General features: G+C 41.0%; 1 protein-coding gene across 1 annotated transcript; it reads left to right on the top strand.

Moving 5' to 3' along the window:
* Positions 1-1,853: 1,853 nt before the first annotated feature.
* On the top strand, positions 1,854-16,185 carry LOC118222701 (bile salt export pump-like). The gene is made up of 24 exons (XM_035408474.1): positions 1,854-1,923; positions 3,270-3,354; positions 3,622-3,755; positions 4,142-4,313; positions 4,864-4,988; positions 5,698-5,872; positions 6,196-6,309; positions 6,397-6,507; positions 6,618-6,743; positions 6,864-7,067; positions 7,158-7,328; positions 8,283-8,484; positions 8,580-8,661; positions 8,874-9,000; positions 9,100-9,264; positions 9,358-9,462; positions 9,540-9,701; positions 9,929-10,132; positions 10,474-10,571; positions 11,196-11,355; positions 13,560-13,757; positions 14,404-14,610; positions 14,805-14,951; positions 15,132-16,185. Exons 2-24 carry the CDS (start codon positions 3,277-3,279, stop codon positions 15,330-15,332), a joined length of 3,468 nt encoding a protein of 1,155 aa, XP_035264365.1. The 5' UTR covers positions 1,854-1,923; positions 3,270-3,276; the 3' UTR covers positions 15,333-16,185.
* Positions 16,186-16,728: the final 543 nt, after the last annotated feature.

Below are 16,728 nucleotides of genomic sequence, written 5' to 3'. Positions count from 1 at the left end.
GCAAAAGGTTCTGATGGTGCTGAAGAATAATATCACTTGGAATCAGTTCTGTAATCAGTATTATCTTCAAGGTTGGCTGGTAATTATATGGTCCCTGCAGTCCAATAGTTCAAATACACGATAAAACAAGTAGGCTATGTTCTGTTATTTTAAACAAACTTACTCACACACTTACTGCCAGCATATTGAATATTGTCCTGTTTAATTTCATAATGCTTAAATTTATTGAGGAGAATTTAGATTGTTTCTGAAATCAATATTTATGCACTAGTGTTTGTGATTGAAAATCTGCTATGAGAGGTGAGTTTATTGACTGTTCTGGCATTGTGGAGTGGACTCCACAATATAGGTTTTACAAATGTTATATAATGGTGGTTTTTGCTTTGATTTCAGGAAGAATACTTTAAGAATAAATTTAACCAGAAATGAAGGAGCCAATTCATCTACAAAAAGTAACAGCATTGAAGGAAGAACCTGAAACGCACATGCAGAAAGCAGAATCTGAAGGAGGTGATGTGTGATTTAAAATTCATCATAACACATTGTACTTCAATGAATGACCGATGGCAGTTGGGAAGGCATAGCATCCAATGGCTTTAGCACTCTACCTGTATGACAGTACAAGTGACTTTTATTAACAAAGGTGTATCAATATCTGAAGGTGCCTGGGTGGTACAGTTAAAAAATTATGTAGACTGTTTCTGGGGCTTTTGTGTAAATAATTGATTTTATCTTTCAATTTCTTTCAGATTACACACCCAATAAAAAGGAGTAAGTCTGGTTTATTTTGTATTTTGGAAAGTTAACTTGGTGGGTTCAGATATAGTTCAATTTTAGGTCTGCAAGCGAGAATACATATCATGAGCCACACTAATATAAAACTGTTGTTGCAACTGCTTTTGTCCCTGAATGACCCTGCATAACAAAGTCAATGTGAAACATTGAATTATTCCATTGTATTATTCCTATACAATTTCCATTCACTGGTCATTTCTCTTACAGCTACACATGTATAGAACAATAAAATTAACCTGCACAGATGATTACACCACCAGTACAGACAGTTCACTATCAATAAAACCATTAGCATGAACATTCTGTACTTACATGCTATTTTGTTTCAATTGTGATTAGGTTTATAATACATTCACTTATGTAGCCCAATAAAAAGGCATTGCCTAACACCTAAGCTATCTAACAATTACAGTGTCGTGAATAAGTCGTTGTCCCCTTCCTGATTTACTCTATTATTGCCTATTTGTCTCACTGAATGGTTTAAGATCTGTAGACAAAATGTATTATTCGACAAAGGGAACCTGAGTAAATGCAAAACACTTATTACTTCATTATTATTTCATTCATTTAATGGAAAAACTTCAGTTACATCAACTTTTTTATTTCTTTATTATACCTCTAGGATTGAAGAGAAAAAAGACAAAGGGCTCTCTGTTGGGTTTTTTCAGCTGGTAATTATTCATTTGTATCTCATTTGCTAAGAATCTTTCAGCCTGCAAAACAAAATTATTCAAAATACAGCATAGCAACTATAGGCCATCTGGGTGCTTGCTATTGCATGCTGTGATTGATCCTTTAACATATTCATTATCTTTGTTCTGTTGTGCGACACCGAGGCTGTTTTAAAAAGCTATGATTAGCCATAAATTATCTGGTTTTTTTCTAGTTCCGATTCGCAACATGGAAGGACACGCTGATGATGGTGGTGGGGGGTCTGTGTTCCCTGGTCCATGGTGCAGCTTCCCCGTTAATGCTCCTTGTGTACGGCACCATGACCAACACTTTCGTGTCCTATGATCTGGAGCTCCAGGAGCTGGCAGACCCTAATAAAACATGCACCAACAACACCGTCACCTGGATCAACGGTTCCATAGTGGAACTGGCAGACAACTCCACCGTGTACTGCGGGTGAGTGTTGGAGAGCGGAAGTGGTAGGAACGTGTTGTTTCATTATGATTGAAAATACTGTGAATTATCGTACTCTTCACAGGCCTTTGGTGAAGGCAGCATGACACCTTGTGAGGGTATTGTTTGGTCGTATGACCCTCTCTTCAAGGCTGTGAGATTGCTATTCTGCCTATACCTTGCCAGAGTATTGTGCTTGCAGGAGTAACCTTGTGCAAATGAATGTTTGTTCTCGGAAGCATTGGGAATTATTCAGCTTAAAATACAATACGCACTTGTCAGCAAGGTGAGGATTATGTGAAATATGTTTCGTTTCCTGAACCCAGCAGTTTTAAGCGTTAACTCCCTTGCTTGATGTCTGGTACTCTGAATACCGAACACACGCATCAACAGTTGAAACACCTAAGTTACCCAACATTTAAAATATATTTATTTGATTTCATTTGGTCATTATTATCAAAGATATCAATGATGAATTAAATTGCTGAATTTGGTGATAGGCAGAGCAAACAGTTGGATCAACCTTTATCAAAATGTACAACTCTCAACCAGATGAAAATTTAAATGTTTAAAAATGTAATAAGTTTCAACAAATATTCACGTCTAATCTAAAGACAAGGTTGAACTACCTGAAAACAAAGGTCACAGACATGGCCAGTCACACAAGAAATGAAGGAAAACACAGCATGTTTGTCCCAATGTAATCCAAAATTCCAGAATCAAAGACAGCAGAATATTCCAAAAGACCAGAGATGAAGTGTAGAATACCTGATGTAGATGCAGAATATTCTGATTGGTTCTTGTGCAAGGTTCATTTGACCAGAGAGAATATTTGATTAGACACCACTGCTGAAGATGGCCACACAAGTGAGCAACAAAGATGCTCAAATTCAATGCAGAAGTGATGCAAATGTATAACACTCTGATTCAAGATTAGAAAGTCAATTGAATGAACAGACTATTTTTATTTATTTATTTAAATTTATGAGCTGGAAGACATCATGGACACATTCATGCACACATACCCCACATTACAACTATCTCAATACCAATTTGTGTAAAAGAGAAAAAATGCGGCCATCCATGCATTTTCATCTTTTCTGAAAACTTTCTTTCCGAAAATGACATACTGTCATTCACACAATGAGATCTAGGCTGCCCCAAAATTCTCTGAAAGGTTTTTTCCTGCATATATAGATTGTGGAATGATCAACAAAACATCATTCCTTCAGTAGTAAAGATTCATGGAATATTGAAGGTCAGGCTTGATATTGCACTGAATCAACTCAAGACTGCTGACAATTTTTTTTACATAAAAACCCATGTTAAATGTGTTCTCTGTTTTGCAGAGTAGACATGGAGGCCGAGATGACCACATTTGCCTATTACTTTGTTGGAATCGGAATTGCTGTGATGCTCGTTAGTTATTTTCAAGTAAGTGAAATCAAGCCTTACTCAGAAAGTGTGATAGCAAAGAACCACAGATCTGGTACTTACAAGACCTGTTTGAGAATGTTATAGACTAAAGCACTGTAAAACTGTTGCTGATCTTGTGCATTGTGGGTTATAGGACATGCTGTGGTAATGTCCCTCTTTCACAGTTTCTCTCTTCGCTCTGTGGTAATGTCACCTCTTTCATAGTTTCTCTCTTCACTCTGTGTAATGTCTCTTTTACAATTTCTCTCTTCGCTCTGGTTTTAGATTGCCCTTTGGGTGACAGCTGCAGCCCGTCAGATCCAGACCATCAGGAAGACTTTCTTCCGGAAAGTAATGTGCATGGAGATCGGCTGGTTTGACTGCAATTCTGTGGGAGAATTGAACACAAGAATATCAGAGTAAGTGCAAAACTGAATTTATTCATTAATTTTTACATAATCAAGTCAAGGAAGAAACAGCGCGAATCACAACTATTACTTTATTATCAAGCGACTTAACTACCTGGCTTCTTAAACCTCAGTGGAAGATATTAGATTGAAGATGCAATTTCCTTTATTAAATGTACTAAACATGTATGAATCAAAACTTTGCACTTTAATGCCACATTCATAAGAAGATACAGTAAGAGTTTTTATAGCACATAAGCAGAAAATATGCCATAGCATTCCTTAGGTGTCTTGCATGTTATTCAGGGATTTTCATTAACTGTAGTGTAGCATGCTCCATTATAACTCATATCCAATTCAGAGTAAACTGAATAATGTTATGTGTTCTTCCATTTCAGTGACATCAACAAGATTAACAACGCTATTGCAGACCAGGTGTCCATCTTCATCGAACGGATTTCCACCTTCATCTTCGGCTTCCTGGTGGGGTTCCTTGGAGGCTGGAAGCTGACCCTGGTGGTCATTGCAGCAAGCCCTTTGATAGGCCTTGCAGCTGGATTAATGGCCATGGTAATAAATACTATAGGAGTGCAGAAACAACACTATTTTCATCTGCATATCCAGCTAACTGTTGTTTAACTATTGCATCTGCCATGAAATACATTAAACTATGTGTTTTATTGTGCCCAAGAAATTACTCTTGTGTCATTTTCTGTTTAATGGTCATGTTCCCTGCTCATCTCATTATCCATATATCTTCTGAATAGCACTGGTCGACTTTAGGAAGGCAATGTAAGCGCCAGGGCTCATTTGCAAAAGAAATGTCAATCAATGTGGCTACCCTGGTTAAATAAAGGTTACATCTCATATATACATCTATAATGCATTATCTATGCATTTCCCTTTAAATTTCTGTAGTGATGTATGCAACTGCATATGTATGCATGCAAAGAATTACCTTTAAATTATCTTTCTTTTTTCCATGTATATTTTCAAGTCAGACAAAATCGCAGGTCTTAAATAGGGGTTTCAGAAAGAAGAATCTGAATTTACCATAGAATATATCATCTCAATGTTCATTATTTGAATTAATGCTGTATTTGTCCCGCTGCGCTCCCAGGCGGTGGCCAAGCTGACCGGTCGGGAGCTGTTAGCCTACGCCAAGGCGGGGGCGGTGGCGGACGAGGTGCTGTCCTCCATCAGAACCGTGGTTGCTTTTGGAGGCGAGCAGAAAGAGGTCGAAAGGTGAGGCCACCAATACCAAAGCAGAAACATTTACTACCACATGAGCCAATCCTGGCTTGTGCTGCTTAAGCTGTATTTATGCAGTTAGCTATGCAATGAGCTATTCAGGAATTGGGACTTGACCACATGGAGCCTCATATTCTCACCACATATTCTCACGTGAGATTCACACCCACTTAAATCAGGGTCGTCGATCATGAGCAGCCCTGAATACAATTAAATGAGCTTGTTGTGATCAGAGGTGGAAAATCCAGGTTCAGAAAGTAAAAGTACTCCCCAATATTTTGTTTTGTTCACCAAAGAAAATTCTTCCCTTGTAATAACCAGACACAGCAAGGTATATCCATGTAAGAAATATTCTAGGATTTCTGCAGAAAGAGTCTGGCACTTACACACAAAGGTATGAACAAACCCGAACTGAAGAAAACAGGGGCAGGCCCTTCTTTTTATAAGCGTAATGAAAAAAGAGTAATAACATTTTTATTCTACATTAATCCTACATTTGATTGATATGTGGTTAACACATAAGCATATGGTAAGATTTCATAAAGTAACATGTTATGGGCAGAATGGTGTCATAGCTGGTTTATGAATGAGTCGCAGGTCCTTTATCATTTCCACATGAAAATGATATATTCTTTTTGAATGCGTCATATAGAAGAGATACAGTTTATGTTTTGTGTTATGGACTTTGTTGCTCTTTTTGCAGGTATGACAACAACTTGGTTGTGGCTCAGAACTGGGGTGTTAAAAAAGGAACCATCATTGGTCTGTTCCAAGGTTACCTCTGGTGCATCATTTTCCTGTGCTATGCCTTGGCATTTTGGTATGGCTCAAAGCTGGTCATTGACACCAAGGAGCTCTCTCCTGGGGGCCTAATTCAGGTACCCCACTCCCCCCACACACTTATCCTGCAATAACTCTACTGCCCCAGTCATAACTCAGATATTTACATGTTCAAGCATTATAAGATACTGTTATTAGCATTATAATGTTTGCAAATTCAGTCTAATTTCACCATTCAAATTACCTCTGATTTTAAGGAATTATGGGATATATTTGAAGTTGTCAAGCCATTCACCTGATGCAATGTTTATGTCTGATGATGGTCTGGGGTATTTGTGGAGTATGCACAGGGGGAATGTATGTTTGTGTGTGCGTGTTTGTGCGTGTCTAATGGGGCATGCGCATGTGTGTTTGTCCCCAGGTTTTCTTCGGTGTTCTCATGGCTGCCATGAACCTGGGCCAGGCCTCGCCCTGTCTAGAGGCTTTTGCCTCAGGCCGAGCTGCTGCAAAGAGCATCTTCGACACTATTGACAGGGTGGGGCAGATTGCCTTCCATTTATCTCACCAAATACCCCAATGATCAGTAATATCTCATATTAATAATGCACTCATTGTCCTCCAGGAACCAGAAATTAACTGTTTCTCTGAAGATGGGCACAAATTAGAGAAGGTCAAAGGTGACATAGAATTTCACAGTGTCACATTTAACTATCCGTCACGACCAGAAATCAAGGTATTCGGTTATCGGCTTGCTCACGTGTTAATAAGGAATGTACCCAAATCAGTTTTACAGACCCATGCAAAAGAGTGTGAACATATGATCCACCTGCTCTGTCATTTTAGACATTAGATGATTTGAACCTGCTGGTCAAAGCAGGAGAAACCACAGCTTTTTTTGGACCAAGCGGATCCGGAAAGAGCACTGTCATCCAGCTCATCCAGAGATTCTACAACCCAGAGGAAGGCATGGTACTAAACTAGCTTTGTTGAACTTGTCCATTTGCTGACAATGTTGGAACATAATAAGCTTCTTGAACCTTTTCTACATTAGACAGATGCTTTAACCTATAAAACACTGCTGTTTGACAGGTGACCCTAGATGGTCATGATATCCGGGGACTGAACATCCAGTGGCTCCGCTCTCTGATTGGAATCGTGGAGCAGGAGCCTGTGCTGTTCGCCACCACCATTGCTGAGAACATCCGCTTTGGCAGGCCGGGCGTATCCATGGAGGACATTGTGAAGGCAACAAAGGAGGCCAACGCCTACAACTTCATCATGGACTTGCCCCAGGTAGAAGAGACACTCTGACAGCAGATGCCCAGCCCCTGAGCGAATATGTAAAAGTATCTGTTGCCAACTGTCTCATCTTCGGTTAAACAGAAATTTGAGACCCTTGTGGGAGAAGGAGGGGGTCAGATGAGCGGAGGGCAGAAGCAGAGGATAGCCATCGCTCGAGCCCTGGTCAGGAACCCCAGGATATTGCTGCTGGACATGGCCACCTCTGCCTTGGACAACGAGAGTGAGGCTGTGGTACAGGAGGCGCTAGATAAGGTGGCTGTTTTCTTCTTATATATATACAGCATTAACTCATTCATAACAAATTATGAATTAATTATGAATAACAAATTCACAATTGATTCATGAAAGAAAGCATTCCATCTAAATGTACATTTTTACTAGCTGTTTCCACAGACTAATGTGGTGAATATAATTTGCTGACAACTTCATCAAGAGATTTACTCTTTATTAGCCTCGTGAGCCAGTCTCTTTGTTCAACAGAGCCTGGTCGATGCCTTGACGTTCTAGGCATAAACGAAAGAGGCAACCTTCCTGGGATAGTTGTATTTTCCCAACCAATCAGAGTGCAGAGGGGTGGCGCCAAATGTGGTGACAATTTTGGCGAGGCGTGGTCTGAAATGTGCACCGGAAAACAATACCGGAGGCAAACTTTTCCACAGACTCGCATCAGTTCGCCACTATTTGGGGAAAATTATTGTATTGATTGTAACGGGCAAACAATCAAAACCATTGCATCTTCTGGCCATTGTTCTGGGTATTTATTTGATAGCATACCGTAGACCACGCTTGAAAAAGGTAATTTTTGCCAAATCCTGTAGGGAAGCAAGCGAATACATCTCTGTTCCATAACAGTGTATCCAAACACACACGCTGAAGGTCCTTCAACGAAGTCATGCCATGTATTTGGCAAGTCTGTGATATAACAGATTTAAAATCTTCAAATTTGTCCACAATTCTGTTTTTAGCTGATAATTTGGGTTAGCTCGATAGCTTTGTCCGTTTCTCTGGTGTGTTTCAGTCGGGACTTAGATTGCAACACACACGGAACAGACAGTGTGTTGGGGGGGGGGGGGGGTGGGCGAGGAGAACCGGCACGCTGAGACAGACAGTTCGATTAACCAATAGGGAAGCCGCCGCTCCTCCCTTTTGCCCCGGAAAGTACATGCGCTCGTCCAGACTAACTCTTTATGCTCTCAACATTTCCAGGCTCGCTTGGGTCGAACAACCATCTCCATCACCCACCGCCTATCCACCATCCACAATGCAGATGTCATCATTGGCTTTGAGCATGGCAGGGCAGTTGAGAGAGGCTCTCACAGTGAGCTACTGGTCAGGAAGGGCGTGTACTTCACCTTAGTCACACTGCAGAACCAAGGTCATGACGCATCCAAAGACAGGACAAAGCAGAGTGGGTCTGATCTACATATTAACACATTGTAGTAGTGTTAAATGTGCCTGTTGCGCTTTATTACAAACACTTATACATTTGATGTTCACTGTTAGCTCCTGATAGCGAAACTGTTGAAGAACCAGGCATTGAGAGAATGGGCAGTTTCAGAAATGTGAATTATGGACCGGAACGCAGGTAAGGTTCCAAAACACAGGGATTATCCTTACTTTGGTGTTACACATACTTCTTAGTAGACAAAGTGTATGGATAAAAATTATTGTAAAATATTAATAAATAATGTGACAGAATTATTTTAGGTTATTCATGAAGATTTAATTGAGTGGTAGTTTTTTTGTTTGGATTTGTGATAAAGTTACAGTTACACCACTGATGTATCTTTTTCAAAGGTCTCTGCGTCTGAGATCCCACTCCCAGCTGTCCCAGAGTTACCCTCCCGATGCTATATCTGGAAGCGTCCAAATTGATTCTCATAGCTTCAGTCAAAATATGGATACCGAGAGAGAAAAACAGAAGGTACCAACTACACTGTCCACCACTGTCCATCACCTTGTTGTATCTTGTTTTATCATACCTTTCTGTCTTCGTTCTATCTCAATAAACTTGTGACGACAGATAGTGGAAGATGAAGGGGAAGAACACATCGAGTCGGCACCAGTGGCACGGATTCTGAGGTACAACAGGTCCGAATGGCCCTACATGCTGCTGGGTTCTATAGGCGCTGGAATAAACGGAGCGGTCAATCCCATCTACGCCATATTATTCAGTCAGATCCTTGGGGTGAGGCACAGTTGCATCTTTCAATTATGTGGAAACTTGCTGAGATCTCAGCTTGTTAGCTTTTCAACTTTTCTTATCCTTGATCATTTGCAGACATTTTCCATCCAGGATCTTAATGAGCAAAGGAATCAGATTGATGGAATATGTGTGCTGTTTGTCCTCATTGCCATCGTGAGCTTCTTCTCTCAGTTTCTACAGGTATGGTTTCCATGGACACTGGCAGTGCGTAATATTTGTTTAGTGGTCTGCCTGTGACCACAGTGTTGTTGTTGCAGGGTTATGCTTTTGGGATGTCAGGGGAGCTGTTGACAAGGAAACTGAGGAAACTCGGATTCCAGGCCATGCTGAGGCAGGAGGTTGGGTGGTTTGACGACCCCATGAACAGCCCTGGAGCTCTCACTACCAGGCTGGCCACGGATGCATCCATGGTCCAAGGAGTGAGTTACAGTGAAAGAGTGATATGGTACACTTCCTGGTCAGGAAAAACATTCTGTGGAATCTTTCCAATTATACACAGGACATAAACATCAGAATATCAGACTTAATGGTCAATGCAGTAGCATAACCCACCAGAAGTAGCCTTTCAAGCTCTTTATTATTATTATTGGTGCAAACATTAAACATAAACAAATGACACCAGTTATGTGTCTTGTTATTTCTGCAGGCGACAGGGTCACAGATCGGAATGATTGTCAACTCCTTGACCAGTATTGGAGCATCTTTTATCATAGCGTTCTACTTTAGCTGGAAGCTAACCCTAGTGGTCAGTTGCTTTCTGCCACTAATTGGATTGTCAGGGGTGTTCCAGGCCAAAATGCTGACAGGTTTTGCAAATGAAGATAAGAAGGCCATGGAGGCAGCAGGTCAGGTAAGCCAAAGTCTGCATTCTTCCCTGCATTGCTATACATGATGACTGTCTTTACAATCTGCCCTGTATCAAATCCCTCTCTGCTTTACAGTCTGCCCTGTATCTCTGTCACTCTCTGCTTTACAGTCTGCCCTGTATCTCTGTCACTCTCTGCTTTACAGTCTGCCCTGTATCTCTGTCACTCTCTGCTTTACAGTCTGCCCTGTATCTCTGTCACTCTCTGCTTTACAGTCTGCCCTGTATCTCTGTATCAAATCCCTCTACATTCCATCCTGTACTAATATGATCTAATACAAATACAGAAGTATATTATAAGGCTCTGAGTTCCTGCTCTTCTGCAGGTTTCCAGTGAAGCTCTGGCCAACATTAGGACCATTGCTGGGTTAGCCAAGGAGAAAACATTTGTGGATCTATACGAGCAGCAACTGGAGGCTCCATATCGAGCGGCTAAGAAGAAGGCCAACGTATATGCCATCTGCTTTGCATTTGCACAGTGTGTAATCTTTATGGCATATGCAGGCTCCTTTCGATACGGCGGCTATCTTGTGACCAACGAGGGATTACATTACATGTTTGTGTTCAGGTGGGTCTGGTACAACATTAAAGCCATTGTTTGCTAGCTAGCCATTGCAGTGACAAAACAACAAAAGAAAGAGTGTCTTCACAAACTGACATCATTTTGTGCATCACCAGAACAAACAAAAGACACAGTAAGTTAGTTGTGCCCTGAACTTTGACTGTGACACACTACATTTATATCATAGCGGGAGAACATAGTATAATGGAGTCACATAACAATTGTTTTCACCAGATTTACAACTGTGCGGGTGGTGGAATGCAGTTATAGTACCAAGCTACCCTCAATGCTTTCTAAATGCTCTGCTCAGTGTCTTACAGATAAAGGTTTGCTGACTGAGTTGTCCACCAATGAAATACAGAAAAATGGGGGCTACATACTTGAAAATTATTGCATTCACAAAACTGCATAAAGTACTTAACTGTGTGTGTGTTTGTGTGCATGCATGTATGCGTGTGTATGTGTGTGTGTGCGTTTGTGTGTGTGTAGAGTGATCTCTGCCATTGTAATCAGTGGCACAGCCCTGGGACGAGCCTCCTCCTTCACCCCAGATTATGCCAAGGCCAAGATAGCGGCAACACAGCTCTTTAAACTTCTGGACAGAGGCCCTAAAATCAGCATGAACCAGACTGAGGGAGAGACATGGGTAAGATCAATCGCCTCACAAGACCTTACAGTTTGGATGATTTTCCTGAGTTGCAGGCTTTCATTAATGGAAAGATTATCTTAAAATAACTAATCAAGCTGACTAGGTTAGACATGGCTATTAGGTGGTTTAACTGAGCCCACAAGAACTTAGCTACTGTTGTCTGTTAGCTATCTAGGAAGGAGGAGATTCAGTAAAGATACAAACATAGTACATGGTTGTACATAGTTGCTCCCCTTGCACATAATAATTAACTACTTCCCCAGTTAGAACTAGCTAACAAGGAGTTAGCAAGTGGTGTAGACAGTTAGCTAAATACAAAGCAAGCACAACATTGCTTGTAACTGGCTAGCAAAAAAGATCTCAGATCTTAGTAGGTATGCTAGCTTTTATTAAATAGAAATCGAGATCAATAATCAATTAATGGCGATGCTTCCCACCCGTCAGTTTTCATCTCAGCAGCCACCACTGCTTCCTGAATCATGGTGGTAAAATAATTTGTGAAATAAGCTGGTGAAGTCCATGGTTGGATCAAATACTACAGACCCTGACTGCAGCCCGCAAGACCTGTAGTTCAACAGCACTGCTAGAAAAATAGTTGGGACGTTGATGTTCCACCATGAGGGGGGCACTGTGGATAGGGCTGCAATCTTTAAGAAAATTGTTAATACTGTGGATAACATTTATTATTACATACACCGATGAAAAGCAAGGATTTCTCTATACTCAGATTACCATAATGGTGTATTGGGCTCTTTTTCTGGATGGCGCATGGTGTGTGGTGAGCTGTCACACTGGCAAAGTACCATTTGTTCATTTGGTCACTGGCTGTGCATCGAAGTGTGCTGTTGGGGGTGTGTCAGTAATGATCAAGCAGCGCTCTGTAATTTCGGTGTCAGAGCCAGTTCAAGTTCCAAGTCCATATGTGGGTCATGCCATCCGCGTTGCCTGTGGGCTGTACATTACAAATGGAGGAGCCAAGGAAAGCTGTAACTCTCCTGCACTTCAGGAGTGCCATTTGGAAATATTCTATGCCACTGGAGACGATATAATAACCAAGGAGAAAGTCACCTGCAACTTATGCAAGCGGCAACTGCCATCTAACCTCCAAAGGGAGATTGGTCAGCTGTTTCGTTTAAGTATGCCATGCCATTGTGAATTAGTGACAGACTCAAGCATTATAATTTTTTCTTTCATTTGAGCAACAGTTCGAACCAAGTCATGTTATTGTTGTGATCTTTCCTGGTTTTATTTTGTTTCTGTAGTCATTATTTCTTACAGCAGAAAGTATCCAAATAAACTTTATAACATAAAGATACAGATTTCATTGGAAACCCAGTCAGAAATTCCACATTTGGGCAACAGTTTGCTGAAGTTTTGACTGTAGAAAATGTCAAATGACAAATTTCTGTCATTTACGAGATTTGTTTGAAATTAAATTTTTGGAAAAAGTGGCAGCTCTACTCTACACAAGAACATCAGTTTCCTCTTGAGAGAAGCTTCTTCTGATGAGCATATCTTTGTCTTCCATTTCAGTGGTAGACCATGGAAATTGATAGTAAGCCAGCACAGTATGCACATGGCTTATAAAGGAATTGAAAGGAGGTCATTCGATTGGCTGTGATTGAGTCCAGCTACAGCACACCCACTGATAATATATTCAGCCCAATTTCCGATTTTTCAGTAGTGCACAGCTCAAAGCACAGAGCGCAGGTGGAATATGGGCTGGATTTGGCTGAATATATTATCAGTCACGCCTCGGGTTTCGAAAATACCAAAATTCAGTAGCCATGCCCAGCACACCCATGTTCCGTACTATTTATTCTGGAAAATAGAGCTCATTATGTCTTATAAGGTCAGGCAAATAGCAGCAATAGAATGAATAAAAATCAGGGGGTAAAGACCAAATTTTGACAGTTACTTTCAGAGTTCGCCATGACAGAAATGTTCTCCTAACATGTCACAAAGCAAATCAATGACCAAATATTTATCAACAAAAGCAGAATAATCATTCTTGGTTTTACAGACTACCCAGCCAAAAGAGAAAGCCACTTTAAAATCTAACCAGTGGCAATATACTGTCAATCATCCAATCAGTCATGCCATTAATATGGTCTATTGAAAAATGTCACAGTACCATAAATGTAAATACACTTGCTAATACAGCTCAGCATTAACTTACACAGCTGTCCTTTATGCAACAGGATACATTCAAGGGAAAGGTCGAGTTCATTGACTGCAAGTTCACGTACCCGACTCGCCCGGACATCCAGGTGCTGAACGGTCTGACGGTGTCGGTGAAGCCTGGCCAAACTCTGGCCTTTGTGGGCAGCAGCGGCTGTGGAAAAAGCACCAGTGTCCAGCTGCTGGAGAGGTTCTACGACCCTGACCATGGCACTGTGGTCAGTCCCTGTCCTTATCTCTCTCGGTTCTTATCGTTAGGTAGTACTCGATTAAAGTACTCTGTTATAGAGGTGTAAATTCAACTGGCAAGAAGGCTCTCGAACAGCATGCCAGGCTGTGGAATGACTAGAATTCTGGCTGGGAGTCCTGCGGGTTGCTCCTGTGGGGTGGTCCATATACAAATCACCACAGTGATAGTATTCACAGTGTATACAATATAAGTTTGATCCCCAGACCATGGGACTTTCACAGCTGTTATCCCCGCTCATCGATCTTTATTTCTTACCCTCTCCGCTCTCTCTCTATCTGTCTGAATAATGCAAAAGTACAAAAGGAGGGTGGATTGTCTGCTGTCATAATATAAATATGTGTGTGTTTGTTTGTGTGTGTGATGAAGATGTTTGGTGGTAATCTCTTTTGTTACAATACAAATTGATTGTTGTTTGTTAGGTTAGCAGTAGACTTATTTATTATAAATGGGCCTCTGTTCCTTTTTGGTGATACTACATTTTTATATTTTTTGAGAAAATCTGATATTCTCTGCCACTGTACGTTGGGCTGGATTAAAAACTGCAGCCCAGTGATTGTAATGTAATAATGAATGTGCTCTTTGTGGTTCTGACAGCTGCTTCTTTCTCCTCCTAGCTCATAGATGGCCATAGCTCTTTACGTGTCAATGTGCCCTTCCTGAGGTCACAGATTGGCATTGTCTCCCAAGAGCCGGTGCTCTTTGACTGCAGTATCGCTGAGAATATCCAGTACGGAGACAACACACGAACCGTCAGCATGGAGGAAACCATCGAGGCAGCAAAGAAAGCTTACCTGCATGATTTTGTGATGAGTTTACCAAATGTCAGTATAATGTTAGAAACCCTTTCTCACTGCCAGCAATTTTCAGAATCCATTTGCAGCTTTGAACCTTTCATCCCATGAAGAAATCCAAAGTACATTATAACAATTTTAGCATGCTTTTACTCTCAATAAGTCAACTCCCTTTTGCCACACAAATCTCTCCCTCACTCACATCAATTCTGTATTTTTTGCAGAAATATGAGACTCAGGTCGGAGCTCAGGGTTCGCAGCTGTCACGGGGGCAGAAGCAGAGGATAGCCATCGCTCGCGCCATCGTCAGGAACCCCAAAATTCTGCTGCTGGACGAAGCCACCTCGGCGCTGGACACAGAGAGCGAGAAGGTACTGTGATTCACCTGAGAACGGTTGTTTATTAACGCAGCTAAGGTGCAAACAGTGAAACTTCCCATTTAGCATAATACACATTAGAAATTGTTCACTTGGTAAATGCCAAAGGTTTACACTCATTTGTGTGTATATGTGTCTCTGAGAGAGCAGTGATGTCATGCTCTCCCTCCACAGACGGTGCAAGCCGCCCTTGATGAGGCCAGGCAGGGCCGCACATGCATTGTCATAGCCCACAGACTGTCCACCATCCAGACGGCAGACATCATAGCTGTCATGTCGCAGGGAGCCATCATCGAACAAGGGATGCACGAAGAACTCATGGCCAAGAAGGGCGCCTACTACAAGCTGGTTACAACAGGGGCACCCATCAGTTAGACAGAGATAAATGTAATGAATTTATGAAATGTCTGGATTGGTTTGCATAGTATAAGCACTGAAAATACTGTTTTTACTTTTACTCAATCAATCAATCAATCAAATTTTATTTGTATAGCATATTTTACAGCAGTTGTCACAATACGCTTTATAGACATCCCTGGCCTAAACCCCCACAGGAGCAAGCCTAAGGCAACAGTGGCAAGGAAAAACTCCCTGTGGCAGATGACTCCCTGTGGCAGATGGTTTTGGCTTTTACTCGTTATGAACATGCAAGATGTAAGTGTAAATAACTCAGCTTTTTATGATTCTGGAAAGTTTATCACTAATTTCCGTCACTAATTTAGCAAAGCTAACATTGCTTCCACCTGCAGCCATTCATAGAGGCAGCACAGTTAGCATGCAGCCCATAAATATTGTCTAACTACGTGTTAAATAGCCAAAATCAAATTCCTCAAAAAGTTGGACTATCCCTGTAAGGAAATTATTAATGGGGATAATTTAATGCCCCCTACATATTAGAGCAGACATTTGCCCCTTGTTTACACCGAAATTGACACTTATGCTTTGAGTACACACTTATTGAGCACCCATTTTTCCTGGAACACTCATAAACAGGAGAAAAACTTTCATGCAAAGCAAGGAAGCTAGACGCACTCTGGCCAGCTCCCAGGGACATTGCACTTTTGGTTTTGGTTCCTTAGTCCAGTAATCTCATTCACAATATAAGATGTATCCACCATAAATGGCCCTCAATTATGATATCATCATTTTTTAAAAAGTGAAACAAAGAAAAAACATTTGTTTGGAACACGCCTATGGTGTGTCCCTATGGTATTTGTAATTAAAAACTATATGTAATAAAAACCACTATATTACATATCGATGTGTCCGTGTTATCCATTGTTTCTTTGTATATTATGGATGTTTTATACAGCCAGAAATTGTGGTCGGAGTAATGTAGTGAGTAGTGTGTAAATTTCATTGGCATGTTTATTGGCATAATTCATGTTTTCCACTAAATGTCTGTTTATAAAGAAGATGCAAGTTTAATGAGTTGCAGATGTAAACCTGCATATTTCACTTTTGCTTTGCCATTAAAAGGGGTTTTATACGTTTTTAACTGAATAATTATTCATAAACCAACTTCAGTGAATGTATTTTTCATGCATACTCACTATGCTGCTTCTGACTTCAATAAAGACCATAAATGTGATTATCAGTACCAGTGCTAATCGTGTGTGGCAACACATGTACAAGAGAAGTCAGATCCAGGCTTTCCACGTGTGTCTATGTGACTGTTGCTCTGCCACAGAACTGACCATCTGGACATTGGTAGTGCGTGGAACCAAAGACACAAACGATTATACTTAACTGACAGGTTCCTGCAAAGTGG

Source organism: Anguilla anguilla, chromosome 3 (assembly GCF_013347855.1).
Source record: "Anguilla anguilla isolate fAngAng1 chromosome 3, fAngAng1.pri, whole genome shotgun sequence".
Taxonomy (NCBI): Eukaryota; Metazoa; Chordata; class Actinopteri; order Anguilliformes; family Anguillidae; genus Anguilla; species Anguilla anguilla.
The sequence above is the reverse complement of the archived record's forward strand: the minus strand, read 5'-3'. Positions and strand labels throughout refer to the sequence as shown.

Excerpts from the sequence above, each read along its gene's own strand:
- LOC118222701 (XM_035408474.1), top strand. The coding sequence starts at position 3,277 with ATGGAGGCCGAGATGACCACATTTGCCTATTACTTTGTTGGAATCGGA. Across the intron at positions 8,662-8,873 it reads AATTATGGACCGGAACGCAG|GTCTCTGCGTCTGAGATCCC; the intron begins GTAAGGTTCCAA and ends TCTTTTTCAAAG. Across the intron at positions 11,356-13,559 it reads AGACTGAGGGAGAGACATGG|GATACATTCAAGGGAAAGGT; the intron begins GTAAGATCAATC and ends TTTATGCAACAG.